Below are 24,224 nucleotides of genomic sequence, written 5' to 3'. Positions count from 1 at the left end.
CAGCACTAAACCAGCACTAAACCAGGACTAAACCAGGACTAAACCAGGACTAAACCAGCAGTAAACCAGCACTAAACCAGCACTAAACCAGGACTAAACCAGGACTAAGTCAGGACTAAACCAGCACTAAATCAGGACTAAACCAGCACTAAACCAGCACTAAATCAGGACTAAACCAGGACTAAACCAGCACTAAATCAGGACTAAACCAGCACTAAACCAGCACTAAACCAGCACTAAACCAGCACTAAACCAGCACTAAACCAGGACTAAACCAGGACTAAACCAGGACTAAACCAGGACTAAACCAGCACTAAACCAGGACTAAATCAGCACTAAACCAGCACTAAATCAGGACTAAACCAGCACTAAACCAGCACTAAACCAGCACTAAACCAGCACTAAACCAGGACTAAACCAGGACTAAGTCAGGACTAAACCAGCACTAAACCAGGACTAAACCAGCACTAAACCAGCACTAAACCAGCACTAAATCAGGACTAAACCAGCACTAAATCAGGACTAAACCAGCACTAAACCAGGACTAAACCAGCACTAAACCAGCACTAAACCAGCACTAAACCAGGACTAAACCAGGACTAAGTCAGGACTAAACCAGCACTAAATCAGGACTAAACCAGCACTAAACCAGCACTAAATCAGGACTAAACCAGCACTAAACCAGTACTAAACCAGCACTAAATCAGGACTAAACCAGCACTAAACCAGCACTAAATCAGGACTAAACCAGCACTAAATCAGCACTAAACCAGCACTAAACCAGGACTGAACCAGCACTAAATCAGGACTAAACCAGCTCTAAATCAGCACTAAATCAGGACTAAACCAGCACTAAACCAGCACTAAACCAGCACTAAATCAGGACTAAACCAGCACTAAATCAGGACTTAACCAGCACTAAATCAGGACTAAACCAGCACTAAACCAGCACTAAATCAGGGCTAAACCAGGACTGAACCAGCACTAAATCAGGACTAAACCAGCACTAAATCAGGACTAAACCAGCACTAAACCAGCACTAAACCAGCACTAAATCAGGACTAAACCAGCACTAAATCAGGACTAAACCAGCACTAAATCAGGACTAAACCAGCACTAAATCAGGACTAAACCAGCACTAAACCAGCACTAAATCAGGACTAAACCAGCACTAAATCAGCACTAAACCAGCACTAAATCAGGGCTAAACCAGGACTGAACCAGCACTAAATCAGGACTAAACCAGGTCTAAACCAGGACTAAGACAGGACTAAACCAGCACTAAACCAGGACTAAACCAGCACTAAATCAGGACTAAACCAGCACTAAATCAGGACTAAACCAGCACTTAACCAGGACTAAACCAGCACTAAATCAGGACTAAACCAGCACTAAATCAGGACTAAACCAGCACTTAACCAGGACTAAACCAGCACTAAATCAGGACTAAACCAGCACTAAACCAGCACTAAACCAGCACTAAATCAGGACTAAACCAGCACTAAACCAGGACTAAACCAGCACTAAATCAGGACTAAACCAGGTCTAAACCAGGACTAAACCAGGACTAAACCAGCACTAAACCAGGACTAAACCAGCACTAAATCAGGACTAAACCAGCACTAAATCAGCACTAAACCAGCACTAAACCAGCACTAAATCAGCACTAAACCAGCACTAAACCAGCACTAAACCAGGACTAAACCAGGACTAAGTCAGGACTAAACCAGCACTAAACCAGCACTAAACCAGCACTAAACCAGGACTAAACCAGGACTAAATCAGGACTAAACCAGGACTAAGTCAGGACTAAACCAGCACTAAATCAGGACTAAACCAGCACTAAATCAGCACTAAACCAGCACTAAATCAGGACTAAACCAGGACTAAATCAGGACTAAACCAGGACTAAATCAGGACTAAACCAGCACTAAATCAGGACTAAACCAGGACTAAATCAGGACTAAACCAGCACTAAATCAGCACTAAACCAGCACTAAATCAGGACTCAACCAGCACTAAATCAGGACTAAACCAGCACTAAATCAGGACTAAACCAGCACTAAACCAGGACTAAACCAGCACTAACTCAGGACTAAACCAGCACTAAACCAGCACTAAACCAGCACTAAATCAGGACTGAACCAGCACTAAACCAGCACTAAACCAGGACTAAGTCAGGACTAAACCAGCACTAAACCAGCACAAAACCAGCACTAAACCAGGACTAAACCAGGACTAAGTCAGGACTAAACCAGCACTAAATCAGGACTAAACCAGCACTAAATCAGCACTAAACCAGCACTAAACCAGGACTAAACCAGGACTAAGTCAGGACTAAACCAGCACTAAATCAGGACTAAACCAGGACTAAACCAGCACTAAATCAGGACTAAACCAGCACTAAACCAGCACTAAATCAGGACTAAACCAGCACTAAACCAGGACTAAACCAGGACTAAATCAGGACTAAACCGGCACTAAACCAGCACAAAACCAGCACTAAACCAGGACTAAACCAGGACTAAGTCAGGAAAAACCAGCACTAAATCAGGACTAAACCAGCACTAAATCAGCACTAAACCAGTACTAAATCAGCACTAAACCAGAACTAAATCAGGACTAAACCAGGACTAAATCAGGACTAAACCAGCACTAAATCAGGACTAAACCAGGACTAAATCAGGACTAAACCAGCACTAAATCAGGACTAAACCAGGACTAAATGTGGACTAAACCAGGACTAAATCAGGACTAAACCAGCACTAAATCAGGACTAAACCAGGACTAAATCAGGACTAAACCAGCACTAAATCAGGACTAAACCAGGACTAAATCAGGACTAAACCAGCACTAAATCAGGACTAAACCAGGACTGAATCAGGACTAAACCAGGACTAAATCAGGACTAAACCAGCACTAAATCAGCACTAAACCAGCACTAAATCAGGACTCAACCAGCACTAAATCAGGACTAAACCAGCACTAAATCAGGACTAAACCAGCACTAAACCAGGACTAAACCAGCACTAACTCAGGACTAAACCAGCACTAAACCAGCACTAAACCAGCACTAAATCAGGACTGAACCAGCACTAAACCAGCACTAAACCAGGACTAAGTCAGGACTAAACCAGCACTAAACCAGCACAAAACCAGCACTAAACCAGGACTAAACCAGGACTAAGTCAGGACTAAACCAGCACTAAATCAGGACTAAACCAGCACTAAATCAGCACTAAACCAGCACTAAACCAGGACTAAACCAGGACTAAGTCAGGACTAAACCAGCACTAAATCAGGACTAAACCAGGACTAAACCAGCACTAAATCAGGACTAAACCAGCACTAAACCAGCACTAAATCAGGACTAAACCAGCACTAAACCAGGACTAAACCAGGACTAAATCAGGACTAAACCGGCACTAAACCAGCACAAAACCAGCACTAAACCAGGACTAAACCAGGACTAAGTCAGGAAAAACCAGCACTAAATCAGGACTAAACCAGTACTAAATCAGCACTAAACCAGAACTAAATCAGGACTAAACCAGGACTAAATCAGGACTAAACCAGCACTAAATCAGGACTAAACCAGGACTAAATCAGGACTAAACCAGTACTAAATCAGGACTAAACCAGGACTAAATGTGGACTAAACCAGGACTAAATCAGGACTAAACCAGCACTAAATCAGGACTAAACCAGGACTAAATCAGGACTAAACCAGCACTAAATCAGGACTAAACCAGGACTAAATCAGGACTAAACCAGCACTAAATCAGGACTAAACCAGGACTGAATCAGGACTAAACCAGGACTAAATCAGGACTAAACCAGCACTAAATCAGGACTAAACCAGGACTAAATCAGCACTAAACCAGGACTAAACCAGCACTAAACCAGGACTAAACCAGCACTAAATCAGGACTAAACCAGCACTAAATCAGCACTAAACCAGCACTAAATCAGGACTAAACCAGCACTAAATCAGGACTAAACCAGCACTAAACCAGCACTAAACCAGCACTAAATCAGGACTAAACCAGGACTAAGTCAGGACTAAACCAGCACTAAATCAGGACTAAACCAGCACTAAATCAGGACTGAACCAGCACTAAATCAGGACTAAACCAGGACTAAGTCAGGACTAAACTAGGACTAAATCAGGACTAAACCAGCACTAAATCAGGACTAAACCAGGACTAAATCAGGACTAAACCAGCACTAAATCAGGACTAAACCAGCACTAAATCAGGACTAAATCAGGACTAAACCAGCACTAAACCTGGACTAAACCAGCACTAAATCAGGACCAAATCAGGACTAAACCAGCACTAAATCAGGACTAAACCAGCACTAAATCAGGACTAAACCAGGACTAAATCAGGACTAAACCAGGACTAAATCAGGACTAAACCAGCACTAAATTAGGACTAAACCAGCACTAAACCAGGACTAAACCAGGACTAAGTCTGGACTAAGTCAGGACTAAACCAGGACTAAACCAGGACTAAGTCAGGAATAAACCAGGACTAAACCAGGACTAAGTCAGGACTAAACCAGGACTAAACCAGGACTAAGTCAGGACTAAGTCAGGACTAAGTCAGGACTAAACCAGGACTAAGTCAGGACTAAACCAGGACTAAACCAGGACTAAATCAGGACTAAACCAGGACTTAGTCTGGACTAAGTCAGGACTAAACCAGGACTAAACCAGGACTAAACCAGGACTAAGTCTGGACTAAGTCAGGACTAAACCAGGACTAAACCAGGACTAAGTCAGGACTAAACCAGGACTAAACCAGGACTAAGTCAAGACTAAACCAGGACTAAGTCAGGACTAAACCAGGACTAAACCAGGACTAAACTAGGACTAAGTCAGGACTAAACCAGGACTAAGTCAGGACTAAACCAGGAGTAAACCAGGACAAAACCAGGACTAAGTCAGGACTAAACTAGGACTAAACCAGGACTAAACCAGGACTAAGTCAGGAAAAAACCAGGACTAAACCAGGACTAAGTCAGGACTAAACCAGGACTAAACCAGGACTAAGTCAGGACTAAACCAGGACTAAGTCAGGACTAAGTCAGGACTAAACCAGGACTAAGTCAGGACTAAACCAGGACTAAACCAGGACTAAGTCAGGACTAAACCAGGACTAAGTCAGGACTAAGTCAGGACTAAACCAGGACTAAGTCAGGACTAAGTCAGGACTAAACCAGGACTAAGTCAGGACTAAGTCAGGACTAAACCAGGAATAACCAGGACCAGGAAGTCTTTGTTGTTGTTGTTGTTGTTGTTGTGTTCTAACTGAAAAGATGTATTTACCACCACCTACTGGACTGAGTGTGGACAGGAGATAAAAAAGGACTTCTTCTTCTTCTTCTTCTTCTTCTTCTTCTTCTTCTTCTTCTTCTTCTTCTTCTTCTTCTTCTGTTACATCACCACCATCCACTTGTACGTCTTAGACTTTAGACTTTATTCTTTGGACTTTTCTAAAAATAAAAAAAGGACTTGTAAAAGAGCGTTTCTATAGTGACGTTCTAGAATCTTTGCTTTTATGACACTGAATCCTGACAACACGGTTACGGCTCCCCCATGAGCCACGCCCCCATGAGCCAGAACCAACATGAGCCACGCCCCCATGAGCCACACCCCATGAGCCAGAACCAACATGAGCCACGCCCCCATGAGCCACACCCCATGAGCCAGAACCAACATGAGCCACGCCCCCATGAGCCACACCCCATGAGCCAGAACCAACATGAGCCACGCCCCCATGAGCCACACCCCATGAGCCAGAACCAACATGAGCCACGCCCCCATGAGCCAGAACCAACATGAGCCAGAACCAACATGAGCCACGCCCCCATGAGCCAGAACCAACATGAGCCAGAGCCCCCATGAGCCACACCCCATGAGCCAGAACCAACATGAGCCACGCCCCCATGAGCCAGAACCAACATGAGCCAGAGCCCCCATGAGCCACGCCCCCATGAGCCACGCCCCCATGAGCCACACCCCATGAGCCAGAACCAACATGAGCCAGAGCCCCCATGAGCCACACCCCATGAGCCAGAACCAACATGAGCCACGCCCCCATGAGCCACACCCCCATGAGCCACACCCCCATGAGCCAGAACCCCCTTGAGCCACGCCCCCATGAGCCAGAGCCCCCATGAGCCAGAGCCCCCATGAGCCACACCCCCATGAGCCACGCCCCCATGAGCCACGCCCCCATGAGCCACACCCCCATGAGCCAGAACCCCCTTGAGCCACGCCCCCATGAGCCAGAGCCCCCATGAGCCAGAGCCCCCATGAGCCAGAACCCCCTTGAGCCACACCCCCATGAGCCCCGCCCCCATGAGCCAGAGCCCCCATGAGCCACGCCCCCATGAGCCAGAACCCCCATGAGCCAGAACCCCCATGAGCCACGCCCCCATGAGCCAGAACCCCCATGAGCCAGAGCCCCATGAGCCACGCCCCCATGAGCCACGCCCCCATGAGCCAGATTCCCATGAGCCACGCCCCCATGAGCCAGACCCCCCATGAGCCAGAGCCCCCATGAGCCACACCCCCATGAGCCACGCCCCCATGAGCCACGCCCCCATGAGCCACACCCCATGAGCCAGAACCAACATGAGCCAGAGCCCCCATGAGCCACACCCCATGAGCCAGAACCAACATGAGCCACGCCCCCATGAGCCACACCCCCATGAGCCACACCCCCATGAGCCAGAACCCCCTTGAGCCACGCCCCCATGAGCCAGAGCCCCCATGAGCCAGAGCCCCCATGAGCCACACCCCCATGAGCCACGCCCCCATGAGCCACGCCCCCATGAGCCACACCCCCATGAGCCAGAACCCCCTTGAGCCACGCCCCCATGAGCCAGAGCCCCCATGAGCCAGAACCCCCTAGAGCCACGCCCCCATGAGCCCCGCCCCCATGAGCCAGAGCCCCCATGAGCCAGAACCCCCTTAAGCCACGCCCCCATGAGCCCCGCCCCCATGAGCCAGAGCCCCCATGAGCCACGCCCCCATGAGCCAGAACCCCCATGAGCCAGAACCCCCATGAGCCAGAACCCCCATGAGCCAGAGCCCCATGAGCCACGCCCCCATGAGCCACGCCCCCATGAGCCAGATTCCCATGAGCCACGCCCCCATGAGCCAGAGCCCCCATGAGCCAGAGCCCCCATGAGCCACACCCCCATGAGCCACGCCCCCATGAGCCACGCCCCCATGAGCCACACCCCATGAGCCAGAACCAACATGAGCCAGAGCCCCCATGAGCCACACCCCATGAGCCAGAACCAACATGAGCCACGCCCCCATGAGCCACACCCCCATGAGCCACACCCCCATGAGCCAGAACCCCCTTGAGCCACGCCCCCATGAGCCAGAGCCCCCATGAGCCAGAGCCCCCATGAGCCACACCCCCATGAGCCACGCCCCCATGAGCCACACCCCCATGAGCCAGAACCCCCTTGAGCCACGCCCCCATGAGCCAGAGCCCCCATGAGCCAGAGCCCCCATGAGCCAGAACCCCCTTGAGCCACGCCCCCATGAGCCCCGCCCCCATGAGCCACGCCCCCATGAGCCAGAACCCCCATGAGCCAGAACCCCCATGAGCCACGCCCCCATGAGCCACGCCCCCATGAGCCAGATTCCCATGAGCCACGCCCCCATGAGCCAGAGCCTCCATGAGCCAGAACCCCATGAGCCACGCCCCCATGAGCCACGCCCCCATGATTCACGCCCCCATGAGCCAGAGCCCCCCTGAGCCAGAGCCCCCCTGAGCCAGAGCCCCCATGAGCCAGAACCCCCATGAGCCACGCCCCCATGAGCCAGAGCCACATGAGCCACGCCCCCATGAGACAGAACCCCATGAGCCACGCCCCCATGAGCCAGAGCCCCATGAGCCACGCCCCCATGAGCCAGAGCCCCCATGAGCCACGCCCCCATGAGCCACGCCCCCATGAGCCACGCCCCATGAGCCACGCCCCCATGAGCCAGAGCCCCATGAGCCACGCCCCCATGAGCCAGAGCCCCCATGAGCCACGCCCCCATGAGCCACGCCCCCATGAGCCAGAGCCCCATGAGCCACGCCCCCATGAGCCAGAGCCCCCATGAGCCACGCCCCCATGAGCCAGAGCCCCCATGAGCCACGCCCCCATGAGCCACGCCCCCATGAGCCAGAATCCCCATGAGCCACGCCCCCATGAGCCAGAGCCCCCATGAGCCACGCCCCCATGAGCCAGAATCCCCATGAGCCACGCCCCCATGAGCCAGAACCAACATGAGCCACGCCCCCATGAGCCACGCCCCCATGAGCCAGAACCAACATGAGCCACGCCCCCATGAGCCACACCCCATGAGCCAGAACCAACATGAGCCACGCCCCCATGAGCCACACCCCATGAGCCAGAACCAACATGAGCCACGCCCCCATGAGCCACACCCCATGAGCCAGAACCAACATGAGCCACGCCCCCATGAGCCACACCCCATGAGCCAGAACCAACATGAGCCACGCCCCCATGAGCCAGAACCAACATGAGCCAGAACCAACATGAGCCACGCCCCCATGAGCCAGAACCAACATGAGCCAGAGCCCCCATGAGCCACACCCCATGAGCCAGAACCAACATGAGCCACGCCCCCATGAGCCAGAACCAACATGAGCCAGAGCCCCCATGAGCCACGCCCCCATGAGCCACGCCCCCATGAGCCACACCCCATGAGCCAGAACCAACATGAGCCAGAGCCCCCATGAGCCACACCCCATGAGCCAGAACCAACATGAGCCACGCCCCCATGAGCCACACCCCCATGAGCCACACCCCCATGAGCCAGAACCCCCTTGAGCCACGCCCCCATGAGCCAGAGCCCCCATGAGCCAGAGCCCCCATGAGCCACACCCCCATGAGCCACGCCCCCATGAGCCACGCCCCCATGAGCCACACCCCCATGAGCCAGAACCCCCTTGAGCCACGCCCCCATGAGCCAGAGCCCCCATGAGCCAGAGCCCCCATGAGCCAGAACCCCCTTGAGCCACACCCCCATGAGCCCCGCCCCCATGAGCCAGAGCCCCCATGAGCCACGCCCCCATGAGCCAGAACCCCCATGAGCCAGAACCCCCATGAGCCACGCCCCCATGAGCCAGAACCCCCATGAGCCAGAGCCCCATGAGCCACGCCCCCATGAGCCACGCCCCCATGAGCCAGATTCCCATGAGCCACGCCCCCATGAGCCAGACCCCCCATGAGCCAGAGCCCCCATGAGCCACACCCCCATGAGCCACGCCCCCATGAGCCACGCCCCCATGAGCCACACCCCATGAGCCAGAACCAACATGAGCCAGAGCCCCCATGAGCCACACCCCATGAGCCAGAACCAACATGAGCCACGCCCCCATGAGCCACACCCCCATGAGCCACACCCCCATGAGCCAGAACCCCCTTGAGCCACGCCCCCATGAGCCAGAGCCCCCATGAGCCAGAGCCCCCATGAGCCACACCCCCATGAGCCACGCCCCCATGAGCCACGCCCCCATGAGCCACACCCCCATGAGCCAGAACCCCCTTGAGCCACGCCCCCATGAGCCAGAGCCCCCATGAGCCAGAACCCCCTAGAGCCACGCCCCCATGAGCCCCGCCCCCATGAGCCAGAGCCCCCATGAGCCAGAACCCCCTTAAGCCACGCCCCCATGAGCCCCGCCCCCATGAGCCAGAGCCCCCATGAGCCACGCCCCCATGAGCCAGAACCCCCATGAGCCAGAACCCCCATGAGCCAGAACCCCCATGAGCCAGAGCCCCATGAGCCACGCCCCCATGAGCCACGCCCCCATGAGCCAGATTCCCATGAGCCACGCCCCCATGAGCCAGAGCCCCCATGAGCCAGAGCCCCCATGAGCCACACCCCCATGAGCCACGCCCCCATGAGCCACGCCCCCATGAGCCACACCCCATGAGCCAGAACCAACATGAGCCAGAGCCCCCATGAGCCACACCCCATGAGCCAGAACCAACATGAGCCACGCCCCCATGAGCCACACCCCCATGAGCCACACCCCCATGAGCCAGAACCCCCTTGAGCCACGCCCCCATGAGCCAGAGCCCCCATGAGCCAGAGCCCCCATGAGCCACACCCCCATGAGCCACGCCCCCATGAGCCACACCCCCATGAGCCAGAACCCCCTTGAGCCACGCCCCCATGAGCCAGAGCCCCCATGAGCCAGAGCCCCCATGAGCCAGAACCCCCTTGAGCCACGCCCCCATGAGCCCCGCCCCCATGAGCCACGCCCCCATGAGCCAGAACCCCCATGAGCCAGAACCCCCATGAGCCACGCCCCCATGAGCCACGCCCCCATGAGCCAGATTCCCATGAGCCACGCCCCCATGAGCCAGAGCCTCCATGAGCCAGAACCCCATGAGCCACGCCCCCATGAGCCACGCCCCCATGATTCACGCCCCCATGAGCCAGAGCCCCCCTGAGCCAGAGCCCCCCTGAGCCAGAGCCCCCATGAGCCAGAACCCCCATGAGCCACGCCCCCATGAGCCAGAGCCACATGAGCCACGCCCCCATGAGACAGAACCCCATGAGCCACGCCCCCATGAGCCAGAGCCCCATGAGCCACGCCCCCATGAGCCAGAGCCCCCATGAGCCACGCCCCCATGAGCCACGCCCCCATGAGCCACGCCCCATGAGCCACGCCCCCATGAGCCAGAGCCCCATGAGCCACGCCCCCATGAGCCAGAGCCCCCATGAGCCACGCCCCCATGAGCCACGCCCCCATGAGCCAGAGCCCCATGAGCCACGCCCCCATGAGCCAGAGCCCCCATGAGCCACGCCCCCATGAGCCAGAGCCCCCATGAGCCACGCCCCCATGAGCCACGCCCCCATGAGCCAGAATCCCCATGAGCCACGCCCCCATGAGCCAGAGCCCCCATGAGCCACGCCCCCATGAGCCAGAGCCCCCCATGAGCCACGCCCCCATGAGCCAGAATCCCCATGAGCCATGCCCCCATGAGCCACGCCCCCATGAGCCAGAATCCCCATGAGCCACGCCCCCATGAGCCAGAGCCCCCATGAGCCACGCCCCCATGAGCCAGAGCCCCATGAGCCAGAGCCCCCATGAGCCACGCCCCCATGAGCCAGATTCACATGAGCCACGCCCCCATGAGCCAGAGCCACATGAGCCACGCCCCCATGAGACAGAACCCCATGAGCCACGCCCCCATGAGCCAGAGCCCCATGAGCCACGCCCCCATGAGCCAGAGCCCCCATGAGCCACGCCCCCATGAGCCACGCCCCCATGAGCCACGCCCCATGAGCCACGCCCCCATGAGCCAGAGCCCCATGAGCCACGCCCCCATGAGCCAGAGCCCCCATGAGCCACGCCCCCATGAGCCACGCCCCCATGAGCCAGAGCCCCATGAGCCACGCCCCCATGAGCCAGAGCCCCCATGAGCCACGCCCCCATGAGCCAGAGCCCCCATGAGCCACGCCCCCATGAGCCACGCCCCCATGAGCCAGAATCCCCATGAGCCACGCCCCCATGAGCCAGAGCCCCCATGAGCCACGCCCCCATGAGCCAGAATCCCCATGAGCCACGCCCCCATGAGCCAGAACCAACATGAGCCACGCCCCCATGAGCCACGCCCCCATGAGCCAGAACCAACATGAGCCACGCCCCCATGAGCCACACCCCATGAGCCAGAACCAACATGAGCCACGCCCCCATGAGCCACACCCCATGAGCCAGAACCAACATGAGCCACGCCCCCATGAGCCACACCCCATGAGCCAGAACCAACATGAGCCACGCCCCCATGAGCCACACCCCATGAGCCAGAACCAACATGAGCCACGCCCCCATGAGCCAGAACCAACATGAGCCAGAACCAACATGAGCCACGCCCCCATGAGCCAGAACCAACATGAGCCAGAGCCCCCATGAGCCACACCCCATGAGCCAGAACCAACATGAGCCACGCCCCCATGAGCCAGAACCAACATGAGCCAGAGCCCCCATGAGCCACGCCCCCATGAGCCACGCCCCCATGAGCCACACCCCATGAGCCAGAACCAACATGAGCCAGAGCCCCCATGAGCCACACCCCATGAGCCAGAACCAACATGAGCCACGCCCCCATGAGCCACACCCCCATGAGCCACACCCCCATGAGCCAGAACCCCCTTGAGCCACGCCCCCATGAGCCAGAGCCCCCATGAGCCAGAGCCCCCATGAGCCACACCCCCATGAGCCACGCCCCCATGAGCCACGCCCCCATGAGCCACACCCCCATGAGCCAGAACCCCCTTGAGCCACGCCCCCATGAGCCAGAGCCCCCATGAGCCAGAGCCCCCATGAGCCAGAACCCCCTTGAGCCACACCCCCATGAGCCCCGCCCCCATGAGCCAGAGCCCCCATGAGCCACGCCCCCATGAGCCAGAACCCCCATGAGCCAGAACCCCCATGAGCCACGCCCCCATGAGCCAGAACCCCCATGAGCCAGAGCCCCATGAGCCACGCCCCCATGAGCCACGCCCCCATGAGCCAGATTCCCATGAGCCACGCCCCCATGAGCCAGACCCCCCATGAGCCAGAGCCCCCATGAGCCACACCCCCATGAGCCACGCCCCCATGAGCCACGCCCCCATGAGCCACACCCCATGAGCCAGAACCAACATGAGCCAGAGCCCCCATGAGCCACACCCCATGAGCCAGAACCAACATGAGCCACGCCCCCATGAGCCACACCCCCATGAGCCACACCCCCATGAGCCAGAACCCCCTTGAGCCACGCCTCCATGAGCCAGAGCCCCCATGAGCCAGAGCCCCCATGAGCCACACCCCCATGAGCCACGCCCCCATGAGCCACGCCCCCATGAGCCACACCCCCATGAGCCAGAACCCCCTTGAGCCACGCCCCCATGAGCCAGAGCCCCCATGAGCCAGAACCCCCTAGAGCCACGCCCCCATGAGCCCCGCCCCCATGAGCCAGAGCCCCCATGAGCCAGAACCCCCTTAAGCCACGCCCCCATGAGCCCCGCCCCCATGAGCCAGAGCCCCCATGAGCCACGCCCCCATGAGCCAGAACCCCCATGAGCCAGAACCCCCATGAGCCAGAACCCCCATGAGCCAGAGCCCCATGAGCCACGCCCCCATGAGCCACGCCCCCATGAGCCAGATTCCCATGAGCCACGCCCCCATGAGCCAGAGCCCCCATGAGCCAGAGCCCCCATGAGCCACACCCCCATGAGCCACGCCCCCATGAGCCACGCCCCCATGAGCCACACCCCATGAGCCAGAACCAACATGAGCCAGAGCCCCCATGAGCCACACCCCATGAGCCAGAACCAACATGAGCCACGCCCCCATGAGCCACACCCCCATGAGCCACACCCCCATGAGCCAGAACCCCCTTGAGCCACGCCCCCATGAGCCAGAGCCCCCATGAGCCAGAGCCCCCATGAGCCACACCCCCATGAGCCACGCCCCCATGAGCCACACCCCCATGAGCCAGAACCCCCTTGAGCCACGCCCCCATGAGCCAGAGCCCCCATGAGCCAGAGCCCCCATGAGCCAGAACCCCCTTGAGCCACGCCCCCATGAGCCCCGCCCCCATGAGCCACGCCCCCATGAGCCAGAACCCCCATGAGCCAGAACCCCCATGAGCCACGCCCCCATGAGCCACGCCCCCATGAGCCAGATTCCCATGAGCCACGCCCCCATGAGCCAGAGCCTCCATGAGCCAGAACCCCATGAGCCACGCCCCCATGAGCCACGCCCCCATGATTCACGCCCCCATGAGCCAGAGCCCCCCTGAGCCAGAGCCCCCCTGAGCCAGAGCCCCCATGAGCCAGAACCCCCATGAGCCACGCCCCCATGAGCCAGAGCCACATGAGCCACGCCCCCATGAGACAGAACCCCATGAGCCACGCCCCCATGAGCCAGAGCCCCATGAGCCACGCCCCCATGAGCCAGAGCCCCCATGAGCCACGCCCCCATGAGCCACGCCCCCATGAGCCACGCCCCATGAGCCACGCCCCCATGAGCCAGAGCCCCATGAGCCACGCCCCCATGAGCCAGAGCCCCCATGAGCCACGCCCCCATGAGCCACGCCCCCATGAGCCAGAGCCCCATGAGCCACGCCCCCATGAGCCAGAGCCCCCATGAGCCACGCCCCCATGAGCCAGAGCCCCCATGAGCCACGCCCCCATGAGCCACGCCCCCATGAGCCAGAATCCCCATGAGCCACGCCCCCATGAGCCAGAGCCCCCATGAGCCACGCCCCCATGAGCCAGAGCCCCCCATGAGCCACGCCCCCATGAGCCAGAATCCCCATGAGCCATGCCCCCATGAGCCACGCCCCCATGAGCCAGAATCCCCATGAGCCACGCCCCCATGAGCCAGAGCCCCCATGAGCCACGCCCCCATGAGCCAGAGCCCCATGAGCCAGAGCCCCCATGAGCCACGCCCCCATGAGCCAGATTCACATGAGCCACGCCCCCATGAGCCAGAACCCCATGAGCCACGCCCCCATGAGACAGAACCCCATGAGCCACGCCCCCATGAGCCAGAGCCCCATGAGCCACGCCCCCATGAGCCAGAGCCCCCATGAGCCACGCCCCCATGAGCCACGCCCCCATGAGCCACGCCCCATGAGCCACGCCCCCATGAGCCAGAGCCCCATGAGCCACGCCCCCATGAGCCAGAGCCCCCATGAGCCACGCCCCCATGAGCCACGCCCCCATGAGCCAGAGCCCCATGAGCCACGCCCCCATGAGCCAGAGCCCCCATGAGCCACGCCCCCATGAGCCAGAGCCCCCATGAGCCACGCCCCCATGAGCCACGCCCCCATGAGCCAGAATCCCCATGAGCCACGCCCCCATGAGCCAGAGCCCCCATGAGCCACGCCCCCATGAGCCAGAGCCCCCCATGAGCCACGCCCCCATGAGCCAGAATCCCCATGAGCCATGCCCCCATGAGCCACGCCCCCATGAGCCAGAATCCCCATGAGCCACGCCCCCATGAGCCAGAGCCCCCATGAGCCACGCCCCCATGAGCCAGAGCCCCCATGAGCCACGCCCCCATGTGCCCATGAGGAGGATATGAGGCTTTAAAGGAGACATAATGTGACTCACATGGTCCTCTTCATCTTCTCTTCTGTAACTCGGTTGTGGAAGTGTTGAACTGTGTGTGTGCGTCTCCATGACAACCGTGACGTTGCCTTTTCTTCTTCTGATGGGGCTTTATGTGGGTTGGTAAACCTGGATAGTGCACCACCGCCACCTACTGTTTGTGTTTGTGCCTCAAAAGGAACAGAAAACGCTTCTCTCCGAGTCATTCTTCCCTCCTCAAGATGATGATTATTATTATTGCTACGACAAAGGATGTATATAATGTGTACTACAAATGATGAATATAATGTGAACTACAAAGGATGTATATAATGTGTACTACAAAGGATGTATATAATGTGAACTACAAATGATGTATATAATGTGTACTACAAATGATGTATATATAGTGTACTACAAAGAATGTATATAATGTGAACTACAAAGGATGTATATAATGTGTACTACAAAGGATGTATATAATGTGTACTACAAATGATGAATATAATGTGAACTACAAAGGATGTACATAATGTGTATTACAAAGGATGTATATAGTGTGTACTACAAAGGATGTATATAATGTGTACTACAAATGATGAATATAATGTGAACTACAAAGGATGTATATAATGTGTACTACAAATGATGTATATAATGTGTACTACAAATGATGTATATAATGTGTACTACAAAGGATGCATATAATGTGTACTACAAAGGATGCATATAATGTGTACTTACAGGTTATATACAACACTGTTTGTTCTGTGTACACTTTGTGCTTGAACTTTTGCACAATAAAATAAAGAAACTTCTTCCTTTATTGTTTTCCCGCGATGCAGTTTTTACAGTGTAACTTTACTCTTCACTTCCACAAGAATGTTCCTGATTTTATTTTTATTTTCTTGCTGTTTTTCTTAACTTCAAATTGACTGATGGCATTTTATTTGACTTCTTATTGTGTTAAATATTTGGTTTGCTGGGAGTTTACTGTTGCTTATCTATGTTTCTATTTGGGTGTGTGAGGTTTGCTCCGGAGGCCCCGGGGCGCCCATGGGTGCCTCCTCCCGGGGTCACACACCTTTGCCCGTTCTGTGCGGAATCTTGTGCGGAATGTTTACGACGTGGCAGCGCTGCGCAACTTTCGCCTTTTCGCGAACTTTCTGCGGTGGCTCGAGGCTGTGGAAAGCCCGAGACCCGGAGCTCCAATCACGGCCTCCGCAGCCCCCTGTGGCCCGCTCTGATTGGTCCAATCCACTGTCATTCACGCTGTTCACGCTTCTGATTGGCTGTGGTCCTGTGAGGGGCGGAACTAACGTCATCGCGAGAGCAGAGCAGCTGATGCGGCCGAGATCCAGGACCAGGACCAGGACCAGGACCAGGACCAGCACCGGCAGCGGCCCTCACAGTCTCCTTCCCCGGGTTCAGCGCCTCTCTCCGGCCGCACACATGCTCTCTCCGTGGCTCCTGTGGCCCGTGGCTCTGCTCCTGATCCACAGCTCCGGGATGGAAGCGGAGCAGCGGAGGCTCGCTGCAGGTGAGGCCGCTTCAGGAGCCGCTGTGCCCGGACACACGCACCGCCGCGTCCCGCTGCAGCAGCGCCGCTTCTGCTCATGATGCACTGCATTAAAGGCAGCGTTTGGGTTAGAGTTAGTTTATCCAGAGTTAATCCAGTGATGTTTGGGTTAGAGTTAATCCAGTGGCGTTTGGGTTAGAGTTAGTTAATCCAGAGTTAATCCAGTGATGTTTGGGTTAGAGTTAATCCAGTGATGTTTGGGTTAGAGTTAGATAATCCAGTGGCGTTTGGGTTAGAGTTAGTTAATCCAGGGATGTTTGGGTTAGAGTTAGTTAATCCAGAGTTAATCCAGTGATGTTTGGGTTAGAGTTAGTTAATCCAGTGGCGTTTGGGTTAGAGTTAGTTTATCCAGTGATGTTTGGGATAGAGTTAGTTAATCCAGAGTTTATCCAGTGGCGTTTGGGTTAGAGTTAGTTTATCCAGTGATGTTTGGGTTAGAGTTAGATAATCCAGTGGTTTTTGGGTTAGAGTTAGTTTATCCAGTGATGTTTGGGTTAGAGTTAGTTAATCCAGTGGCGTTTGGGTTAGAGTTAGATAATCCAGTGGTGTTTGGGTTAGAGTTAGTTTATCCAGTGATGTTTGGGTTAGAGTTAGTTAATCCAGAGTTAATCCAGTGATGTTTGGGTTAGAGTTAGTTAATCCAGAGTTAATCCAGTGATGTTTGGGTTAGAGTTAGTTAATCCAGAGTTAATCCAGTGATGTTTGGGTTAGAGTTAATCCAGTGGCGTTTGGGTTAGAGTTAGTTAATCCAGTGGCGTTTGGGTTAGAGTTAGATAATCCAGTGGTGTTTGGGTTAGAGTTAGTTTATCCAGTGATGTTTGGGTTAGAGTTAGTTAATCCAGAGTTAATCCAGTGGCGTTTGGGTTAGAGTTAGTTAATCCAGTGGTTTTTGGGTTAGAGTTAGTTTATCCAGTGATGTTTGGGTTAGAGTTAGTTAATCCAGTGGCGTTTGGATTAGAGTTAGTTTATTCAGTGATGTTTGGGTTAGAGTTAGTTAATCCAGTGGCGTTTGGGTTAGAGTTAGATAATCCAGTGGTGTTTGGGTTAGAGTTAGTTTATCCAGTGATGTTTGGGTTAGAGTTAGTTAATCCAGAGTTAATCCAGTGGCGTTTGGGTTAGAGTTAGTTAATCCAGTGGCGTTTGGGTTAGAGTTAGTTTATCCAGTGATGTTTGGGTTAGAGTTAGTTAATCCAGTGGTTTTTGGGTTAGAGTTAGTTAATCCAGTGATGTTTGGGTTAGAGTTAGTTAATCCAGAGTTAATCCAGTGATGTTTGGGTTAGAGTTAGTTAATCCAGTGGCGTTTGGGTTAGAGTTAGTTTATCCAGTGATGTTTGGGTTAGAGTTAGTTTATCCAGTGATGTTTGGGTTAGAGTTAGTTAATCCAGTGGCGTTTGGGTTAGAGTTAGTTAATCCAGTGATGTTTGGGTTAGAGTTAGTTAATCCAGTGGCGTTTGGGTTAGAGTTAGTTTATCCAGTGATGTTTGGGTTAGAGTTAGTTAATCCAGTGGCATTTGGGTTAGAGTTAGTTAATCCAGTGATGTTTGGGTTAGAGTTAGTTAATCCAGTGGCATTTGGGTTAGAGTTAGTTAATCCAGGGATGTTTGGGTTAGAGTTAGTTAATCCAGAGTTAATCCAGTGATGTTTGGGATAGAGTTAGTTAATCCAGTGATGTTTGGGTTAGAGTTAGTTAATCCAGTGGCGTTTGGGTTAGAGTTAGTTAATCCAGTGATGTTTGGGTTAGAGTTAGTTAATCCAGTGGCGTTTGGGTTAGAGTTAGTTAATCCAGGGATGTTTGGGTTAGAGTTAGTTAATCCAGAGTTAATCCAGTGATGTTTGGGTTAGAGTTAGTTAATCAAGTGGCGTTTGGGTTAGAGTTAGTTTATCCAGTGATGTTTGGGATAGAGTTAGTTAATACAGAGTTAATCCAGTGATGTTTGGGTTAGAGTTAGTTAATCCAGTGGCGTTTGGGTTAGAGTTAGTTTATCCAGTGATGTTTGGGATAGAGTTAGTTAATCCAGAGTTAATCCAGTGATGTTTGGGTTAGAGTTAGTTGATCCAGTGGCGTTTGGGTTAGAGTTAGTTAATCCAGTGATGTTTGGGTTAGAGTTAGTTAATCCAGAGTTAATCCAGTGATGTTTGGGTTAGAGTTAGTTAATCAAGTGGCGTTTGGGTTAGAGTTAGTTAATCCAGTGATGTTTGGGTTAGAGTTAGTTAATCCAGTGATGTTTGGGTTAGAGTTAGTTAATCAAGTGGCGTTTGGGTAAGAGTTAGTTTATCCAGTGATGTTTGGGATAGAGTTAGTTAATCCAGTGGCGTTTGGGTTAGAGTTAGTTAATCCAGTGATGTTTGGGTTAGAGTTAGTTTATCCAGAGTTAATCCAGTGATGTTTGGGTTAGAGTTAGTTAATCCAGTGGCGTTTGGGTTAGAGTTAGTTAATCCAGTGATGTTTGGGTTAGAGTTAGTTTATCCAGTGATGTTTGGGTTAGAGTTAGTTAATCCAGTGGCGTTTGGGTTAGAGTTACTTTATCCAGTGGCGTTTGGGTTAGAGTTAGTTAATCCAGTGATGTTTGGGTTAGAGTTAGATAATCCAGTGGAGTTTGGGTTAGAGTTAGTTAATCCAGTGGTTTTTGTCATTCCAGAGTTCACAGTTGTCAGATTTCTCACGCGGATGATGTGACTTTGACCTGTTTGAATTGTGTCCGTGTGAAAAGAGAAGCTCCTCTTTGTCTCGAGCTCTTCCTCATGTTTACAGTCTTTAGTTCTTCCTCATGTTTACAGTCTTTAGTTCTTCCTCATGTTTACAGTCTTTAGTTCTCCCTCATGTTTACAGTCTTTAGTTCTTCCTCATGTTTACAGTCTTTAGTTCTTCCTCATGTTTACAGTCTTTAGTTCTTCCTCATGTTTACAGTCTTTAGTTCTTCCTCATGTTTACAGTCTTTAGTTCTCCCTCATGTTTACAGTCTTTAGTTCTTCCTCATGTTTACAGTCTTTAGTTCTCCCTCATGTTTACAGTCTTTAGTTCTTCCTCATGTTTACAGTCTTTAGTTCTTCCTCATGTTTACAGTCTTTAGTTCTACCTCATGTTTACAGTCTTTAGTTCTTCCTCATGTTTACAGTCTTTAGTTCTTCCTCATGTTTACAGTCTTTAGTTCTCCCTCATGTTTACAGTCTTTAGTTCTTCCTCATGTTTACAGTCTTTAGTTCTCCCTCATGTTTACAGTCTTTAGTTCTTCCTCATGTTTACAGTCTTTAGTTCTTCCTCATGTTTACAGTCTTTAGTTCTTCCTCATGTTTACAGTCTTTAGTTCTTCCTCATGTTTACAGTCTTTAGTTCTTCCTCATATTTACAGTCTTTAGTTCTCCCTCATGTTTACAGTCTTTAGTTCTTCCTCATGTTTACAGTCTTTAGTTCTCCCTCATGTTTACAGTCTTTAGTTCTCCCTCATGTTTACAGTCTTTAGTTCTTCCTCATGTTTACAGTCTTTAGTTCTCCCTCATGTTTACAGTCTTTAGTTCTTCCTCATGTTTACAGTCTTTAGTTCTTCCTCATGTTTACAGTCTTTAGTTCTTCCTCATGTTTACAGTCTTTAGTTCTTCCTCATGTTTACAGTCTTTAGTTCTCCCTCATGTTTACAGTCTTTAGTTCTTCCTCATGTTTACAGTCTTTAGTTCTTCCTCATGTTTACAGTCTTTAGTTCTTCCTCATGTTTACAGTCTTTAGTTCTTCCTCATGTTTACAGTCTTTAGTTCTTCCTCATGTTTACAGTCTTTAGTTCTTCCTCATGTTTACAGTCTTTAGTTCTTCCTCATGTTTACAGTCTTTAGTTCTCCCTCATGTTTACAGTCTTTAGTTCTTCCTCATGTTTACAGTCTTTAGTTCTCCCTCATGTTTACAGTCTTTAGTTCTCCCTCATGTTTACAGTCTTTAGTTCTCCCTCATGTTTACAGTCTTTAGTTCTTCCTCATGTTTACAGTCTTTAGTTCTTCCTCATGTTTACAGTCTTTAGTTCTTCCTCATGTTTACAGTCTTTAGTTCTCCCTCATGTTTACAGTCTTTAGTTCTTCCTCATGTTTACAGCCTTTAGTTCTTCCTCATGTTTACAGTTTTAAGTTCTTCCTCATGTTTACAGTCTTTAGTTCTCCCTCATGTTTACAGTCTTTAGTTCTTCCTCATGTTTACAGTCTTTAGTTCTCCCTCATGTTTACAGTCTTTAGTTCTTCCTCATGTTTACAGTTTTAAGTTCTTCCTCATGTTTACAGTCTTTAGTTCTCCCTCATGTTTACAGTCTTTAGTTCTCCCTCATGTTTACAGTCTTTAGTTCTTTCTCATATTTACAGTCTTTAGTTCTTCCTCATGTTTACAGTCTTTAGTTCTTCCTCATGTTTACAGTCTTTAGTTCTTCCTCATGTTTACAGTCTTTAGTTCTCCCTCATGTTTACAGTCTTTAGTTCTTCCTCATGTTTACAGTCTTTAGTTCTTCCTCATGTTTACAGTCTTTAGTTCTTCCTCATGTTTACAGTCTTTAGTTCTTTCTCGTGTTTACAGTCTTTAGTTCTTCCTCATGTTTACAGTCTTTAGTTCTTCCTCATGTTTACAGTCTTTAGTTCTCCCTCATGTTTACAGTCTTTAGTTCTTTCTCATGTTTACAGTCTTTAGTTCTCCCTCATGTTTACAGTCTTTAGTTCTTCCTCATGTTTACAGTCTTTAGTTCTTCCTCATGTTTACAGTCTTTAGTTCTTCCTCATGTTTACAGTCTTTAGTTCTTCCTCATGTTTACAGTCTTTAGTTCTTTCTCGTGTTTACAGTCTTTAGTTCTTCCTCATGTTTACAGTCTTTAGTTCTTCCTCATGTTTACAGTCTTTAGTTCTCCCTCATGTTTACAGTCTTTAGTTCTTCCTCATGTTTACAGTCTTTAGTTCTCCCTCATGTTTACAGTCTTTAGTTCTTCCTCATGTTTACAGTCTTTAGTTCTTCCTCATGTTTACAGTCTTTAGTTCTTCCTCATGTTTACAGTCTTTAGTTCTTTCTCATGTTTACAGTCTTTAGTTCTTCCTCATGTTTACAGTCTTTAGTTCTTCCTCATGTTTACAGTCTTTAGTTCTTCCTCATGTTTACAGTCTTTAGTTCTTCCTCATGTTTACAGTCTTTAGTTCTTCCTCATGTTTACAGTCTTTAGTTCTTTCTCATATTTACAGTCTTTAGTTCTTCCTCATGTTTACAGTCTTTAGTTCTCCCTCATGTTTACAGTCTTTAGTTCTCCCTCATGTTTACAGTCTTTAGTTCTTCCTCATGTTTACAGTCTTTAGTTCTTCCTCATGTTTACAGTCTTTAGTTCTTCCTCATGTTTACAGTCTTTAGTTCTTCCTCATGTTTACAGTCTTTAGTTCTTCCTCATGTTTACAGTCTTTAGTTCTCCCTCATGTTTACAGTCTTTAGTTCTTCCTCATGTTTACAGTCTTTAGTTCTCCCTCATGTTTACAGTCTTTAGTTCTCCCTCATGTTTACAGTCTTTAGTTCTTCCTCATGTTTACAGTCTTTAGTTCTTCCCCATGTTTACAGTCTTTAGTTCTTCCCCATGTTTACAGTCTTTAGTTCTTCCTCGTGTTTACAGTCTTTAGTTCTTTCTCATATTTACAGTCTTTAGTTCTTCCTCGTGTTTACAGTCTTTAGTTCTTTCTCATATTTACAGTCTTTAGTTCTTCCTCGTGTTTACAGTCTTTAGTTCTCCCTCATGTTTACAGTCTTTAGTTCTTCCTCATGTTTACAGTCTTTAGTTCTTCCCCATGTTTACAGTCTTTAGTTCTTCCCCATGTTTACAGTCTTTAGTTCTTCCCCATGTTTACAGTCTTTAGTTCTTCCTCGTGTTTACAGTCTTTAGTTCTTTCTCATATTTACAGTCTTTAGTTCTTCCTCGTGTTTACAGTCTTTAGTTCTTCCTCCACAAACGGAACTGGATCAGGACCAAACCAGGACTTTAAACTGCACAGCTTTGGTTCCTGTTTGTATTATTCTGAAATGTAAAGATTAGAGGCGAGCAAACCTCAGCAGTTCAAACAAACCATTCACACTAACACGAGACCTGGTTTAGTCCTGGTTTAGTCCTGGTTTAGTCCTGGTTTAGACCTGGTTTAGACCTGGTTTAGACCTGGTTTAGACCTGGTTTAATCCTGTTTTAGACCTGGTTTAGACCTGGTTTAGACCTGGTTTAGACCTGGTTTAGACCTGGTTTAGGCCTGGTTTAGACTTGGTTTAGTCCTGTTTTAGTCCTGGTTTAGACCTGGTTTAGACCTGGTTCAGACCTGGTTTAGTCCTGGTTTAGACCTGGTTTAGTCCTGTTTTAGTCCTGTTTTAGTCCTGGTTTAGACCTGGTTTCGTCCTGGTTTAGACCTGGTTTAGGCCTGGTTTAGTCCTGGTTTAGGCCTGGTTTAGACCTGGTTTAGACCTGGTTTAGGCCTGGTTTAGTCCTGGTTTAGGCCTGGTTTAGACCTGGTTTAGACCTGGTTTTAGACCTGGTTTAGTCCTGGTTTGGACCTGTTTTAGACCTGGTTTAATCCTGGTTTAGTCCTGGTTTAGGCCTGGTTTAGACCTGGTTTAGTCCTGGTTTAGTCCTGGTTTGGACCTGTTTTAGACCTGTCTTAGACCTGGTTTAGTCCTGGTTTGGACCTGTTTTAGACCTGGTTTAATCCTGGTTTAGTCCTGGTTTAGTCCTGGTTTAGTCCTGGTTTAGACCTGGTTTAGTCCTGTTTTAGTCCTGTTTTAGACCTGGTTTAGACCTGTTTTAGTCCTGGTTTAGACCTGGTTTAGTCCTGGTTTAGACCTGGTTTAGACCTGGTTTAGACCTGGTTTAGACCAGGTTTAGGCCTGGTTTAGGCCTGGTTTAGACCTGGTTTAGTCCTGTTTTAGGCCTGGTTTAGACCTGGTTTAGTCCTGTTTTAGTCCTGGTTTAGTCCTGGTTTAGACCTGGTTTAGACCTGGTTTAGACCTGGTTTAGACCTGGTTCAGACCTGGTTTAGTCCTGGTTTAGACCTGGTTTAGTCCTGTTTTAGTCCTGGTTTAGACCTGGTTTAGACCTTGTTTATTCCTGGTTTGGACCTGGTTTAGACCTGGTTTAGACCTTGTTTATTCCTGGTTTGGACCTGGTTTAGTCCTGGTTTAGTCCTGGTTTAGACCTGGTTTAGTCCTGGTTTAGACCTGGTTTAGACCTGTTTTAGACCTGGTTTAGACCTGGTTTAGACCTGGTTTAGTCCTGGTTTAGTCCTGGTTTAGACCTGGTTTAGACCTTGTTTATTCCTGGTTTAGACCTGGTTTAGTCCTGGTTTAGTCCTGGTTTACACCTGGTTTATACCTGGTTTAGTCCTGGTTTAGTCCTGGTTTAGTCCTGGTTTAGACCTGGTTTAGACCTGGTTTAGTCCTGTTTTAGACCTGGTTTAGACCTGGTTTAGACCTGGTTTAGTCCTGGTTTAGTCCTGGTTTAGTCCTGGTTTAGACCTGGTTTAGACCTGGTTTAGGCCTGG

The 24,224-nt window shown here is 51.3% G+C and overlaps 1 protein-coding gene across 2 annotated transcripts in view; it reads left to right on the top strand.

Moving 5' to 3' along the window:
• Positions 1–16,220: 16,220 nt before the first annotated feature.
• plod3 (procollagen-lysine, 2-oxoglutarate 5-dioxygenase 3) overlaps positions 16,221–24,224 on the top strand; it is a 55,739-nt gene continuing 47,735 nt past the window's right edge. For both annotated transcript variants that reach the window (XM_072458566.1, XM_072458565.1), the window contains exon 1: positions 16,221–16,670. In XM_072458566.1, the coding sequence (XP_072314667.1) occupies positions 16,247–16,670 (424 nt within the window). In that variant the 5' untranslated portion in view covers positions 16,221–16,246. The remainder of the gene's footprint in view (positions 16,671–24,224) is intronic.

This window comes from Eucyclogobius newberryi, unplaced genomic scaffold (genome assembly GCF_026437365.1).
Source record: "Eucyclogobius newberryi isolate DKJ021-1_F unplaced genomic scaffold, fEucNew1.0.hap1 SCAF_22, whole genome shotgun sequence".
Taxonomy (NCBI): Eukaryota; Metazoa; Chordata; class Actinopteri; order Gobiiformes; family Gobiidae; genus Eucyclogobius; species Eucyclogobius newberryi.
This window is presented reverse-complemented; position numbering and strand designations above follow the sequence as displayed.